The sequence below is a fragment of the Cupressus sempervirens genome, chromosome 8, assembly GCF_028749045.1.
Source record: "Cupressus sempervirens isolate cs-2001-9-10 chromosome 8, ASM2874904v1, whole genome shotgun sequence".
In the NCBI taxonomy this organism is placed as follows: domain Eukaryota; kingdom Viridiplantae; phylum Streptophyta; class Pinopsida; order Cupressales; family Cupressaceae; genus Cupressus; species Cupressus sempervirens.
The window spans coordinates 163,962,140-163,979,703 of record NC_143125.1 but is presented as its reverse complement, the minus strand read 5'-3'; the positions used below and the strand labels follow the sequence as shown (position 1 = coordinate 163,979,703).

The 17,564-nt window shown below is 36.8% G+C and overlaps 1 protein-coding gene across 1 annotated transcript in view; it reads left to right on the top strand.

Moving 5' to 3' along the window:
• LOC149542071 (aluminum-activated malate transporter 14-like) overlaps nt 1-17,564 on the top strand; it is a 72,304-nt gene that overhangs the window by 11,700 nt on the left and 43,040 nt on the right. Inside the window, exon 2 of the mRNA XM_089795686.1 lies at nt 8,176-8,238. Within this exon, the coding sequence (XP_089651812.1) occupies nt 8,176-8,238 (63 nt within the window). The remainder of the gene's footprint in view (nt 1-8,175; nt 8,239-17,564) is intronic.

Sequence of the window (17,564 nt, the reverse complement as noted above, 5' to 3'; positions counted from 1 at the left end):
TTTACCCTATTTCCCATCTTTTAGAGCATATGTTACTGTCTTATATTTTCTATAATCTACTCTTTCATTTCCAATTGCATGTGTACTATCCATATATTCACAAATTGATAAAAGTTGCAATGAACCACAAAATAAGCATGTACCATCCAAGCATGATGTCTTGTAAAATTGTTGACCATCCCTTATTTCACATAAAATGTTGGATATGAATTCCCTTGAAGATCTAGGTGGCTCATTCATGTCACAATCTTGCAAAATAAACTTAGAATGCAAAAACACACATATATGCCTAAAAACATCAAAATAGTTAGAAAATTCACTGTGCATCCTACAACAACAAGCTGTGAATGTGTGATTTATCTTCACATAAAAAGGTTTACCCATCTCAAAAAATCTTTGACTTATTCAAATTTGAGGATACATACCAATAAATTTTGCAAAAAATTGTGTCTAAGTTGAATCCAAAAATGTTTCACATGTGGGTTGCGATTTTGGCTACCAATCCTCCTTCTTACAACATCTCTTTGATTAGGGGATACACTTGTGTTATTTGTTAAAAAATCTTTGATAATTGATTTCAAAGCTTCATTAATTTTTTTATTCTTTTGTGGTAGTCTACCGCTAAATGTTCATAACTCATTGTTTTTTGGATCTTTCAATCTCTCACACCTTAGCATGGCTCTCCTTAGAGTACCTCTACTGATTTTCAATGTTTTTCTTGTCTTTCTCATGAGTCAAGCTTTCTTCATTTGGGTACTTACTATTTTTGATGAAAGTACTCATCTTGTGATATTACTATCTTTGGTGGGTGATTTAGAACCCACTTTGTCATAAGCACTCAATAGATTCTTTACAATATTTTTTCATTTGAATCATCCATCATTCTTAGCCAAAGAATCTTCATGATAGGCTTAAATTTAAAATTTCTCATCATTTTAACAAATAATTGGCATTGACCTATAGTATTTAATTCTTCAAAGAATAATCTCCACATACGATTAAATTTTCTTTGACAAGTATGCTTGCTAATCTTGTTAGGCATTGATTTCAAAATGTTAGTATAAATATCAATAAAATATTTTGATCTTCTAAAATGAATTCTAGAAGGTGTTATAATCTCTTTCATTCCCTCAACATTGCAAACATCAACATAAGGTTGAGTGCTTTGTGTACCTTGAACTGAAGATGATGTGCCTTTGCAATAAGATGCAAAAGATGGAATATCACCTACTTGATATGTTGATGTTGTGCCTTCAAAATGACATGATGGAGTGTGCACATCACCGAATCTACAAATTAGTGTCTCTTCAACATGAGATGATGATATGAATCCAAGATTGGAAGATGGTATAGTTTCACAATTCAATTGTCTTCTTGAGCATAACAATCTCATTCGTACTCTTTGTCATTCCAATTCTTCCTCTTTGTTTCTTTGTATCGGTGGTTCTTGTTCCTCTTTGAAAGTCAATTCTTCATTATTGATTTACAATTTTATTTGTTCACATAGTAGTTTCATTTTATCTCTTTTAATTGCCAAATCTCTCTCCCTCTCTTCCATTGTTTGAGTTTTTGGTTTCTTCCTTGGCATGATGATGATTTCTATATGTCAAATTATTCAAACATTTGAATTACTTACAATTTTTAAATTACAATTCATTCAAATACATATACAAATTACAATCATTTCAATGAATATACAATATATATTAACTTTTCAAATTTTTAACCATTTTCAAATAACAATTTATTCAAACATACAAATTTCAATGAATTCACTCTATATTAAACAACATGTCAAATTATAATCAAATTTGTCTCTATATAAAAATAAAGAATATTTAAAAAGGACTGAACTAACCTTTTCTATAGAAAGAATATTCAAAAAACCTTCAAATAGTGTATCTAATGATTGAGTTTGGTGTTTGCTAACTTCAAATAGAATGAAAGAATGCTCAAAAAGCCTTCAAATAGTGTTTACTAACTTCCAGTAGCTTGAAACTTGTGTTTTTTATCATAACTACAGAATGCACAATAGATAAAAAGTAGAATATGGATCAATAGCGACCCAAACTTGCGTTATGACCATTTTTTGTGTTCTCATATAGTGCGTAGGCACTATAGCACGTATGCCCTATAAAGCACATACACACTATAGTGCATATGCACTATGTGAAGAATAATCTCTACCCCCCATCCCCTACTCTCTATCTTCCTACTCACTCTCTCAATCCTCTCCCATCCCCTGCTCTCTCTCCTCTCCATCCCTACTCTCTCTCCTCTCCCATCCCCTACTCTCTCCATCTATCTCCCTCTCCCATCACCTACTCTCTCTCCCACTCTCTCTCCTATCCTATAATCTCTCTCTCACTCTCTCTCCTCTCCCATCCCCTACTCTCTTGCTCTCTCCTCTCTCATCCCCTACTCTATCTCTCTCTCTCTCCTCTCCCATCCCCTACTCTATCTATCTCCCTCTCCCACTGCCTACTCTCTCTCACTCTCTCTCCCCCATCCCCTACTCTCTTGCTCTCTCCTCTCTCATCCCCTACTCTATCTCTCTCTCTCTCCTCTCCCTTCCCCTACTCTATCTATCTCCCTCTCCCACTGCCTACTCTCTCTCACTCTCTCTCCCCCATCCCCTACTCTCTCTCTCACTCTCTCTCCCATCCCCTACTCTCTCTCTCACTCTCTCTCCTCTTGCATCCCCTACTCTCTCTCACTCTCTCTCCCATCCCCTACTCTCTCTCTCACTCTCTCTCCTCTTGCATCCCCTACTCTCTCTCTCTCTCAAGCTACTCTCTCTTTATCTATCTCCCTCTCCCACTCCATCTCCCACTACCTACTCTCTCTCTCGCTCTCTCTCTAATCCCCTACTCTCTGTCACACTCTCTCTCTCCCATCCCCTACTCTCTCTCTTACACACGCTCCCATCCCACCCTCTCTCTTGCTCTCCCTTTCCCACTCCCTCTCCTACCACCTACTCTCTCTCTCACTTTCTCTCCCCTATCCCCTACTCTCTCTCTCTTACACATACTCTCATTCCCCCTCTCTCTCCCTCTCCCACTCCCTCTCCCATCACCTACCCTCTCTCCCATCCACTACTCTCTCTCACTCTCCCTCTCCCACTCCCTCTCTCATTGCCTACTCTCTCTCTCACTCACTCTCCTTTTCCCACTCCCTCTCCCACCATCTACTCTCTCTCCCATACTCTGCTCTCTCTCTCTCACTCTACCTCTCTCCCTCTCTACTCTCTCCAATCCCCTACTCTCACTCTCTCTCTATCATCCCCTACTCTCTCTCACACTCTCACACTCTCTCCCACCCCCTACTTTCTTTCTCATACACACAATCCCATCCCCCCCTCTCTCTCTTCCTCTCCCACTCCCTCTCCCACTGCCTACTCTCTCTCTTTCACACACACACACACTCCCATCCCCCTCTCTCTCCTCTTCCATCCCCTACTCTCTCTCTCACTCACACACTCTCATCCTCTCTCTCTCTCTTGCTTTCCCTCTCCCACTCCATCTCCCATTTCCTACTCTCTCTCTCTCTCTCACTCTCTCCCATCTTGTAATTTCTCTCTACCACCCCCTACTCACTCTCACAGTCTCACAGTCTCTCCCATCCCCTATTCTCTCTCTTATACACACTGTCATCGCCATCTCTCTCACATTCCCACTCCCTCTCCCACCACCTACTCTCTCTCTCACACACTCTCTCCCATCCCCTACTCTCTCTCTCTCTCTCACTCTCCCTCTCCCACTCCCTCTCCTACCACCTACTCTCTCTCTCTCTCATCCTATACTCTATCTCTCTCTCATAGTCTCACACTCTCTCCCATCCCCTATTCTCTCTCTTACACACACTCTCATCCCCCCTCTCTCCCTCTCCCACCACCTACTCTCTTTCGCACTCTCTCTCCCATCCCCTACTCTCTCTCTCTAGCTACTCTCTCTCCCCTACTCTCTCTTTCATAGACACACACTCCCACCCCCCTCTCTCTCTCCTCTCCTATCCCCTACTCTCTAGATCTCTCACACACACTCCCATCCCCCCTCTCTCTCCCTCCCGCTCCCTCTCCCACCACCTACTCTCTCTCTCCCCTCTCCTATCCCCTACTCTCTCTCTCTCACAGACAGGCACTCCCATCCCCCCTCTCTCTCTCCTCTCCCATTCCCTACTCTCTAGATCTCTCACACACACTCCATCCTCCCTCTCTCTCTCCTTCTCCCACCACCTATTCTCTCTCTCACTCTCTCTCTCCCTCTCTATTGTCTCTCCCCTATCCCCTATTCTCACTCTCTCTCCCATCTCCTACTTTCTCTTACACACACTCCCATCCCCCCCTCTCTCTCTCCCTCTCCCACTCTCTCTCACACCACCTACTCTCTCCCATCCCCTACTCTCTCTCTCTCAGGATACTCTCTCTCTCCCTTCTCCCATCCCCTACTCTCTCTCTTTCACACACACACACACTCTCTCTCTCTCTCATCTCCCTCTCTTTCTCTCTCTCCTCTCCTATCCCCTACTCTCTCTCTGTCACACACACACTCTCATCCTCCTCTTTCTCTCTCTCTCTCTCTCTCCCATCCCCTACTCTCAATCTCTCTCTCCAATCCTGTACTCTCTCTACCACCCCCTACTCTCACACTCTCACACTCTATCCCATCCCCCCTCTCTCTCCCTCTCCCACTCCCTCTCCCACCACCTACTCTCTCTCACACACTCTCTTTCCCATCCCCCCCCTCTCTCTCTCTAGCTACTCTCTCTCCCCCCTCTCCCATCCCCTACTCTCTCTTTCACACACACTCACTCCCATCCCCCAACCTCTCTCTCTCCTCTCCCATCCCCTACTCTCTCTCTCTAACACACTCCCATCCCCCTATTCTCTCTCTCTCTCTCTCTCTCTCTCTCTCTCTCTCTCTCCCACTGCTTACTCTCTCTCACTCTCTCTCTCCCCCTCTCTACTCTCTCCCATCCCCTACTCTCACTCTCTCCCCCATCCCCTATACTCTCTCTTTGTCACCCCCTACTCTCTCTCACACTTCCTCTCTCTCCCATCCCCTTCTCTCTCTCTCTCTCTTCCAAATTTAGGTCTTAATAGTCTATGTGCACTAAAGCATGTACACACTAAAGTGTGCAAATACTATTAAGACTAAAATTTAAAAAACCTTTGAATAGTGTACACGCGCTATAGTGTGCATGTGCTATTTAAAGCTTTAAATTCTATTGAGCCTAAGGCTCAGTTTTGCCTTGGGGATCCAACCCAAAGGTTTGGAGTCTCTAAACTGGTCTAAGGTGTATTTTTCTGCAAACATACAAAAAATGATTAATTTTTCTTGTGTGCTCTCCTTCAAGTTTCCTCATAGTTGAACATTAATAAAATCAAGTTACATGACATTGTAGGTCTCTATGTTAGCTATATAATTATATAATTTATTTTTTATTTGAACTATTTAAAGCCTTTCAACTATAATTTATTTTGAATGTATGTCCATTTTTTGTCAAAAACCAACATGTACTAATTGGGCTATAGATTTTAGCTCATTCGTCAAATTTTGCAACAACTTAATTTTTAAGAAACTAGACTCCATTCTACACACTTTGAATTTTTTTTTTTTTGATTTTCGATTAGTTTTCAATCATTTCTAGGGGGAGCACATAGATATTTCATGTTTTTGGGATGTGTCCAATTAAAAAATTCATTAAAAGAATACACATTATAAAATAACCTGAAAAATCTAGGATAAACTACACAGTGTTAGGTAACTTTTGACAAGAGCAATTAAAGAATTTCAAAAAAAAAGTTAAAATTTTAGGGGGGCCACACTTTGTACTGTGGTATGTTTTTTTTTTAATAAACAGTAGGGTATGTGTAGAATCATGGTGTGCCAAAAAGTGGCGATGTGAAAAAAAAAGAGTTTGAACACGTCTAAAAGTTCTTCAAAATCCACTTTCACTTTTTTTCACCTATCCAAGTACCAAGCCTAGAAGGAAAGGCCGAGCCATATCAGATATCCAATCTAATATCAGATATCTGATATTATCGAATATACGATTATATATCGGATATCTGATAATTATATTACATTATTATTATAATAATATAAAAATATTATATTATAATAGTATAATACATTATAATATAATATTATTAAATATAATACTATTATAATATTATTATATAATATTGTTATTAAATATATAATATAGTATTATTATTATAATAATTATACTTTAATATAATAATAATATTATTATTATATTATAATCGTATAATATTATACTATAATAATATTATACTGTAATAATAATATTATATTATAATAATATAATATAATATTTAATATTATAATATAATATAATAATAATAAAGTATAATATATTATAAACTATAATAATATAATATAATATAATACATTATAATAATATAATATAATAATAATAATATATTATAATAATATAATAATATAATATAATATTTTATATTATAATATATATAAAATATAATATTTCAAAGCTATATATAAAATATAAAATATGTTATATATCTTATATATAAAATATAAGATATGGGTGCGATTGGATATCCGATACTTGTAGCATACATTTAAAAAAAGAACAGACCCACGAGCCCTTATTTCTCACATTTCGGGGGCCAGTATTACCATGCGATCGGATATCAAATACAAAATCGGATATCGGATATTAAGGTAATTTTTTTTTGTTTTTTAAACTAATTTTTAATCTAAATTCAATAGATTTTAGCATGATTTTGTTTGTTTTAGTTGAATCTAGGGTTTTTTTGGAAAAAAAAGTTAAAATTAAGGTTTTTTATTAATATGTATTACATTTTGCAATTCAATAGGAATGGCTGATCAAAATGATGACACTGAGGCAGGGAATAATATTCCTCTTAACCTCCCACCAAACGATCCAATACCCCCACAAAACTGTCCACCAAACGATCCTCTACCCCCTCAAAACCCTCCTCGAATCGAGGATTTGATAAATAAAAATCTCACCTAGTTGAGAGGTTTGCATAGAACATATAATAATGTACCCACATTGGCTCCTACATTATCCACGTTAAACACCATAGTGGATAATATTGAAACCCTTACAAACCAACAAAATGTTGCTCTTCGTTAGCGTATCAAATGCATGAGATGTTTGATGATAGTTTGGATTATGATGAGGTTGCAGCCCTCAACATAAGCAAATACAATTTGGCCAGCCTTTTTGCGAACTCAAAAATAGATTTACCAGTTGACCCAAAAAAATCCAAACTATCAATTAAATGGTGCAAAAATGATGCCATATGTGCGAACTTTTGGGATTGTTGGTGGATGGTCTTTGATATCCCTCCATGTGGAAATTTAGACATACCATTTTATTTCCTTAGAAAATTATATGTTGAATTTGTGTTGAAACTTAAAGTGAACTATTGGAGCATGAAGCCCAACATGGGCTTAGGACTAGGAGCTCCTTAGGATAGACCCTCTTCCCAGTGGAAGAAAGCTAGCACTTTTGTCCCCCCACCTGATATCTCCCCTCCTCCTCAAGTGCAACATCCAGATATTATGATAGAGGCTAGCTCTCAGACTATCAGAGCCATTCATAGGCTGAGTAACCTAATGATATCTTAGGCTAGGTCAATCCCGCCTCCTCATGTTGATGATGTTGGTGCCAGTTCATCATCGGCTAGCTCATCACATGTTTGTGTGCCTCACACATGCATTACGTACAAGAATATTTTCTTGGGTCCCATAGGTGATCTTGGTGAGTATCAATTTGTATTAGACGAGGATACACCAAACACACATGCAGAGGCTACAGACCCTGATGTGAGAGAGGAGGGGAATGCAGAGGCATGGACTCCTTCGGTATCGGTACTATATATATATATATATATATATATATATATATATATATTTGTTATGACATATGTGATTTAAAGTTAATTTTAATTTTTAAGCCATATTGACTTTTATATGTATGTGATCTTCATTTATGTTTAGTTGATGACCAAGGAGGAGCTCAGACAGATTGATGATGCTATGCTTTCGGCCATTTCATTTGGCCTCGAGACATCTACAGTACATTATGTTGTGTTCACATTTTTTTCTATTTGATATTGTAGCATATATGGTAGCTAATCTTTCTTTTATCTTGCAGGTAGCACCTATCCTAGAGGGACAAAGTGCGAAGGGTGAGCCAGCACGCATTGATAAGGGAAAGGTAATTAGGTGCTTTCTATTTGATTAAATATCGATGCATTCTTGTAAAATTTTTGTGGTAATCCCATTTAATTACATTTTTATTGTATATAGGGTGTCGCTACTGGTGATGAGCCTGTATAGCTTTCGCATCGTAGACCATCAGGGATTTCCATTCGCACTAAGAGCCCCATTGTATGTATAAGTATCATTTATTTTTTATTATCCTTATCTTCATAAATAAATTCAAAATTGATTTCTGTGATATTAACAAATACTATTCTGTATCTCATAGGAGACTCCTAGTGAACATGAGGTTCGATGAGACAGTTATCTAGATTTGATGATGCAACCACTCACTCCCGAGGAGGAGCCTACAATAGTAAGTTGTAGTTTGAATTCATGATTAAATATGTTATAAATTTAGCATGCTATGAATTATAATTTTATAGTTTAAATTGTAGATTCATCTGACAAAGGTATTTGAACATATACAGCTCACAATCAGAGAGGTACCAGCATTGCCGATGGCATACGAGAGGACTCCTGACTGGTGCAGGAGGTTGACGAGAGAGGTATTTATTATGAAATTTTGATAGTATTAATCTCCATTACAAAAAAGATCATTATGCATTTGAGTAATTCAATGTTAGATACATAGAATCATATAAATTTAGTAGTCTAACTTTGGGTTTTCCTTTTTTGTTTATGTAGGAGGCATCCGATCCACCTAGTGCATCGAAGAGGCTGCATTTTGATCATCCACTAGCACCCTAGGATAGTATAGTTTTCATAGGATGCATCATGAGACATTTTGAGATGGCATATGCCACATTGTATAAAGAAACATTGATATTATACACATTCTTATGGCATGATCAACCACATTTTGTATATGGATCTATGTATTTTGATATATATTTGAGTACTTTGTCTATGGATACATGATCTTTGATATATATTTGTGTAAAATTTTGTCTATGGATACATGTATTTTGATATATATTTTTGTCATTTACATGCACAATGATATACATATTAATTTAGTATCTAGTATTGTTCAATTTATCGTGGATCATGTGTCATGCCCTAAATTTTACTAGTAAAAACACAACAATTTTTTATTTTTTTAAAATTTTTTTTGTAGCTTATGAAGTTGCATAAGAAATTACATATTGTAAAACAAGGTTATCATTGAACAGGTGTTCAAAACTCATGTGGATAGTGTCATCCAATTGTAACATTTAGTCACAAGTTGTTTTCAAATAGGTTGGATGACAATCTAGTTCAAGTTAGTGTCACGAGTCAAAAGAGAAAGTTCAAGATACAACACTCATAAATTAGTGAGGTAATTCATATCCTAACAAGCCTCTGATACTAATATTCTATTAGGGTCTGTCGGTTGTATCATATGGACTAAGTTGTGATTCTAGCATGTAAGGGAAGGGGATCAGAATTACTTATTATCCTCATTACCAATGTACACACATTCATTAATCATTACAATATATATTAATGTGACAATTACTATATGGTGTGGAAGTGTAGTATATCTTAATCGATTAAACACACATATCTAGAGAATTTAGATTTAGTACTCATCACATGAGCACCCTTAGTCAAATAAGAAAATGTGCACTTATCTACCACACTATATCGGAGCTAACCATTGGAAATTAGAAAAGATATGCCCCAAAGGTAGCTTTGAAGTCTACATGATGGAGAAGGGGCCACTTGTATTGATAGTATCCATCATTCAGCACATACTATACACAACTTATGGAATAAACAATTTGTTTTATGTGCCAAACATGTATCATGTGCTTGCATCCATATCTTACTAGTTACAGGTCCTCTCGAAGATTGGACCAATACTGAGTCATTTTTCTCGCTCTTTACTCTATTTAGTCATCCTTATGCATTCTATCAACATTGCTTTCTCACCAAACTAGCACTCACTACCGTTTCCTAAACACAAAAATTACTATTTCAATACATAAATTAAAGTCACTCTAATAAAAGATAATTACTAATTATCTAGCTCATCAACTACTAACTAATCTAGCTACATTGCCATGCTTTTACATTTACTATTTTAATTACTATAATTAATATACTATTACATTTACTTTTTACATTATTACATCTAATTATTCACCAAAAGCTCACTTTCTCACTATCAATATTATTATTATCAAAGATTATTAAGATTCAAAGTAGTTTCATAGTACAAATTAGTAAGCACATAAAATGAGAAACTCTTAGTAAGTATAAGGGCCAATTCAAAGTACTTAACTCAACAATAATTCATGATTAGTATTTAAACACATCCTACTACACCATCGTATTGAGTGTGTCAATTTAAATTTGTTAGATGAATTGTTTATGCAAGGATTAGGTGCAACCGTATAAATAAGGTTTGTATATAACATACCTTGTCATTTTGACATATATGTATTCATCATTTCATGCAACTAACATTGTAAAATGTGGTGTACATGAATCATATTATCATTAATTATACATAGGGTACATGAGCTGACGAGCTACCTCTAATGACATGCCTATTGACCCTTATTACATACTAGCTAACTAATGCTTTATTCCTACACTACATTTTCAAATTGGTATATATATTCTATTGACTTTGATATTCTACTAATATCTTCAATCGAATCCACAATATTCATTATCTAACTAACATTCCCTCAAGCCAAATATAAAATTCACTTGACATTAAATCCAACATCTACACAGGTTTGTCATTCATTCAATTCTATCTAGTAACTCTTATCTATCAATGTGCTTTATTGACTAGATAAAACTAGATTTGAGTTATTATTTTAATCCACCATCCATCCTTATCCTTGATTCTCCAATCCCATCATCCTAACAACTTACTTCATATTAACCCTATTATATCTACATCCAACTATCCTAATTTACAGTCTTAACACTAATTTAATTAAACCCTTCGTACTTAACATCATGTTCAATTATATATGCATTCTCGTAAACTTATTTATTTCATTTAATTTATTTTCCTATATTGAGCTTTTCCATTACCAAATAGTTTAATTGTTACCTATTTCTAAATGAGCTCCTTGATATAAACATTACCCTTAAACTAAGCTCAAATACACTAAGTGTCATTATCCTCTATTCAAGACTTGAAATGATTAAATAATTATCTGATAAAAATAAAAACAAATCTAAAAGGTGAATCTCCTATCTATCTTAAATCCTCAGCATTCCCTAACTCTTACCAAGGCCACATTTCTTCCTACATGTGGTCCCCACAAGGTCCCACGTGGGTCATGTGCTGAATTTTGACTAATCCAAGCCTTAGGACATCTTTCAAGTTGACTACCTATGCTTGGGAACATGTGACCACTGTTGCAAGGAGGGGACGACTAGTGCATAAGACAAGGATGTGACATAAACCCTTTGTCCTATCCACCCAAGTATATTAATGGGGATGAAACCCCTTTTCAAGGAGGCAAGCTCAAGGATAAAAGTTTTGACATGACATGTCAGAATGAATGTCAGATTTAACAATACGCCTTGGGGAGTGGAGAAAACTTTTTACAATATGATGGCTTAGGAAATGTTGGGGGCTACTCTAGAATGGCGGTCAAGATCAATCTTGGCTTTTATTTTATTTTTGAGTTAAATATTTAAATTTGTCATATTCTCTAACATGCACACTAATATGCCTTTATTTATTTAATTACTAATTTATTATTTGAGTGTTGGATGTGACTTAGAGGTCACAAGATTGTAATTTGTACCATTCTGTCACTTAGGAAATATATTAGTCTAGGACACTCATTAGTCTCTATATGCTATTATTATTTTTATTTTTATTGGATACCAGTCTAGAATCTGGGAATATTCTTTAATATTTTATTGCTCTGTATTAAGGAAGGGATTTATTTGCCTTTACCATACATTTTCCAAAGAGAAAAATGCATGCCTACAGCAATGTACCTCATAGATTTTATTATTTCTTCTCTTACAACAAACTTGATTTTGTTATATCATGAAATTAATTTGATGATTTCCTTGCCTAGAATTGCATTAAGCTTGGTAATTAAAATCAATGTTATCCATGCATGTGATATGAACATAAAACTTTCCTTCCAAATTATTGAGTGCACAACAAGATTGTAAGCAATCTACTAAGTTTTAAATTTATACAATCAATGGTATCACATAACATCTATGGATTGTTATTATCAACTAGTCATTTACAATAACACAAGGAGAAAACTTTTTTTCACATTTTCAAATGATAACAATGATGTCAAAGAAAATCTGTGACTCATACCAATGCTTTCATAACAATATAAACTCCAAATGAAACATGCATATACAACCTTATCAATTATTTCCTCTACGCGTACATTAGGTAACAATAATACAATCTCCTTCCATCACAATGGGGCAACATAAGGGACTTTTCAAAATCATAAGGAACATGAACATTGAAAGATATGGACAATGAGTAGCATGAACATTGTCCAACATGATCATTGAGAACATGAACAAGCTGGTGAATCCTCCTTCACAAGTGAGGGCACAATGTCAAGTTTTCTCATCCAACATCAATCTGCAAGATGATCATTCCAAGCCATTTCCATTGCTCCCTTGGACATAAATCTTCATATGCAACACAAAAAAATAACAAGTACCATGGGTGCTTTCCACCCAACCATAGGCCTCAAAGAGACCACCCTCACGCTACAGAACAAGGCTCAAACTGGCATACACATACATTCTTTCAATGCATAAAAATTACATTTAAAACTTGAACAGTTTCTCCCCAAGGCTATTTCACAATGGCTTCACAGATGGAACCATAAACATAGGGTGAAGGTGTGTTCTAAAATGGAGACTTGCCATACCAAACCATATATGCAATAAACAATTTTCATGCCCTCTCGGGGCTATCATAAATCAACAAGTTAATGCCCTCTCTGGGCCTCCACATTTCCTCCTCCAAACCCACTACCATTAGCTGTAACTCCTCAAACTTCCTTTCTACACCATACTTTCCTTATCACCCCCAACAAGATATGAATGGTTATGGCATACAATGGAGCCCATACTCTAAGTTTCTCAATACATTTTTCAAACCCAACTTAAGCCCTTCACCCTGGACTTCTCTTCCCTTCCCACAAGGGTGAGTGTAAGTCCACACCCATAACAACACTCAAGCACAAAACAAGAAAACAAAACCAAGTAGAAATAAAACAAGAAATTTTCAAGAGCACATCACATTTTCACAACAAATATCAACACCCATAATACAACAAGGAAATAGAGGGAATCCAAACCTCATACTCATAATACACCACATAATACAACAATATGCACAATGGTGTCACACTAATCTACATGGAATGAACACCATTCAAGCACTCACATGAATGCTACTCCACAATGCAATGTAGTGCATACTCCATTGATAAACTCCACACTTGCATATTTTCTTAACCATACTAAAAGAAAGAAATGAAAAAGAAGCAAGTTTGAGATACCAACCTTGGTCACGGCTAGGGTAAGGATAGTTGTAGTAGAGCTCCCCTAATCTCCCTCCAAAACCTAACTGTCTCTAAAATTAGAGAGTGGGTAGACACCCCACTAGTTTGGACAAGACCCTCTAATAAAGCTTTCCCACTAACTTATTTTAGAAAAAACACTAAGTCACTACTTCTTACAAACTTTTCTCCTCTAACGGTTCATTGATAGCCCTCACGAGCTCTGAGTTATGACCCTTGAAATATCGACCTCAAAATGCACTTAGAGCACCTTGGAGACTCCTCGGCATGGGGTGGCTGCAAATGATGGATGGTCTCCATGGCTAGAATAAGGGTGTGACAAGGGTTCACCCACCCATCCAGAGCTAATGGCACTGACAATTCGATGCCAAGATCAGTGGTTTCAAAGTTACGTTGTGGTGCACCTATGAACTGAGGCACACTGTGAATTTTGGCATCGAGCGAGATCACTGTGCTGAATCCAAATGGAATGTTATCTCTAAAAAATGAGATAGGTTATTTTAGGCCTCAGTATCATCATCTTGTAGCATTTGACAATTCATCGATAGCCCTCACGAGCTCTGAGTTATGACCCTTGAAAGATCAACCTCAAAATGTACTTAGAGCACCTTGGAGACTCCTCAGTACGGGGTGGCCACAAATGATGGATGGTCTCCATGGCCAGAACAAGGGTGTGACTAGGGTTCACCCGCCCATCCAAAGCTAATAGAACTAACGATTCAATGCCAAGATCAGTGGTTTCAAAGTTACACTGTGGTGCACCTATGAACTGAGGCACACTGTGAGTTTTGGCATCAAGCGAGATCGCTGTGCCGAATCCAAACAGAATGTGATCTCTCAAAAATGAGATAGGTTATTTTAGGCCTTAGTATCACTATCTTGTATCATTTGACAGTTCATCAATAGCCCTCACGAGCTCTGAGTTATGACCCTCGAAAGATTGACCTCAAAATGCACTTAGAGCACCTTGGAGACTCCTCGGTACGGGGTGGCCGTAAATGATGGATGGTCTCCGTGGCTAAAACAAGGGTGTGACTAGGGTTCACCCGCCCATCCAAAGCTAATGGAACTGATGATTCGATGCCAAGATCAGCAGTTTCAAAGTTACATTGTGGTGCACTTATGAACTGAGGCACACTGTGAGTTTTGGCATCGAGCGAGATCGCTGTGCCAAATCCAAACAAAATGTGATCTCTCAAAAATGAGATAGGTTATTTTAGGCCTCAATATCACCATCTTGTAGCATTTAGTAGTTCATCGATAGCCCTCATGAGCTTCGAGTTATGACCCTCGAAAGATCGACCTCAAAATGCACTTAGAGCACCTTAGAGACTCCTCGGTACAGGGTGGCCGCAAATGATGGATGGTCTCTGTAGCTAGAACAAGGGTGTGACTAGGGTTCACTTTCCCATCCAGAGCTAATGGCACTGACGATTTGATGCCAAGATTAGTGGTTTCAAAGTTACGTTGTGGTGCACCTATGAACTAAGGCACACTGCAAATTTTGGCATCGAGCGAGATCACTCTGCCGAATCCAAATAGAATGTGATCTCTCAAAAATGAGATAGGTTATTTTAGGCCTCAACATCAGTGTCTTGTAGCATTTGATAGTTTATTGATAGCCCTCATGAGCTCCGAGTTATGACCCTCAGAAGATCGACCTCAAAATGCACTTAGAGAACCTTGGGGACTCCTCAGTACGGGGTGGCCATAGACGATAGATGGTCTCTGTGGTTGGAACAAGGGTGTCACTAGGGTTCACCCACCCACTCGGAGCTAATGGCATTGACTTGTAGCCGTTAGGAGTTAGATTTTGAAAAGTTGTCAAGAAAGGTTGACCTCTTTGACTTGTATCATGAAATGTTTCTTTGTGCCTTGCTTGATTGTTTGAAGACTACTCCATGTGTCACTATCTTTCTTGGAAAAAAAATTGCTTTTGAAGATCAAGCTTTCAATATTATCAATTATTGTCAAACTTTTTCAACCAAGTCAAAACATCAAGTGCAAATATTTGTTTGCATTTTTTGCTAAGGAGAGTTTCATAAATTGACTTTGATTTTCTATGTCTCTAGTGCTTGAACATGCTTAAAATGGCTCTTTGGTCTTAGAGCTATTGGTATTTTGTAACTTCATGGTCTATGATATGCATACTAAGAATTTCTTTCACTAAATTGTTTCCTTGATCTATTGACTACACTTAAATTTGTTCACTTGTCATATCTCTTTCTTTATCTACATTGCTATTTGGGATTTTTTTTGTAGCTCTTGACTTGAGTCACTAGTGTTGTAACCTACTTGGACAATTTTTTTGACAAGTCACTCATTCATTTCTACCTCTCTTTGATATGTGAACACTCTACCTCTTTAGTTTGGACATCAAGTTATCTTGTGTCACCTTATTAGATTCCTCTAGTCTCCTTCATGCTTTATTATCTATCTACGACTATGGTATTCAAACCTTGTGCTACCAAACCTCAACCAAATCTAGATGATCATGATATCCTCCATGCCACTAAAGAGTTTCAAGATCTATATGTTCAATACAAAGAGCTAGAAGAGACAAATAATATTTCTTACCTTCATCTCTCTAAGCAGATGATAGAAATCAATTCTAAACTTGAGAAAAGGTTAGAGGAGAATATTTCATTCTTAAATTAATCTCCCTTAAGACCTTTACATACACATGTATCATCTTCTTCAAGGTCTACATATTCTACTCCAAGACATCAAATATCTTCATCTTCTAGATCTAAAGACCTCGTTAGAGAACAAGCAAGTGATACCTCCTTTGAGCCTATGCCAAACTTTCATTATGGACCTATCTTTGACCAAGATAGTGATGAAGACATGGATGCATTCTATTCACTTAAGAAACAACAAAATTATCATGGAGAAATTTTTGAGAGAACTTTTACTCCATTGGAAGATTCTCATGATAACATCTTGCAAACACTTCTTAATAATGAATCCATCACATTACTAGACAACTCTAGACCTTATGAACCCAAAAGAAAAACTCCATGGTGGAGAAATTATCATTATTGCCACTTCCATGGAAGAAAATTTCATAAAACTAAAGATTCCATAGTGTTGAAACATAAAATCCAAGATCTCATTTATGATGGGATTGTTGATACCTCTAATGACTCATGTGTCACAAGATCATGTTGATGAACCTATGTCAAGTGATGATTTTCTTGACACCTTCACTTCTTATAACACTAATGAACCTCCAAAAGTTTCAAAGCTTTCCAAAATGCCTCCACCAAACAAAGAACCTAATTCTTTCCATATAGACCATGCATACCCTCAAGGGCTACAACTAAAAGAAAATCAAGCTAACCTTCACTTGTCTACAAACCTTTTCCATGCTGCTAAGACTAAAGATCCTCAACATTCATGCAATACTATGATTACTATGACCACTTTAGCTAATTCTACATTATTGCTTTAAGATTCTATCATGCACACCTCACATTTTCCCTTGTCCTTAGAATGTGCTCCATATCAAGATGACTCTCAAAAAGAAAAATATATAAATAAAAATCAAGATCAAACACCTTTTCATCTCATCCAAAATTTCACCTTTCTATATCTTGTGTGTTACCCACCTCCTACATATGATGAGGATACCATTTCCACTACCTCCATTGAGCTTACTAAAACTTATGGGAAAAGTGATCTTTCTATGCTATATGAAGAAACATGTCAAGATCAAAGTGTCCCCTCATGTTCTACTTCTCCATATCCACTTCAAAACTATGCTCAATATTCAAAAACTCCT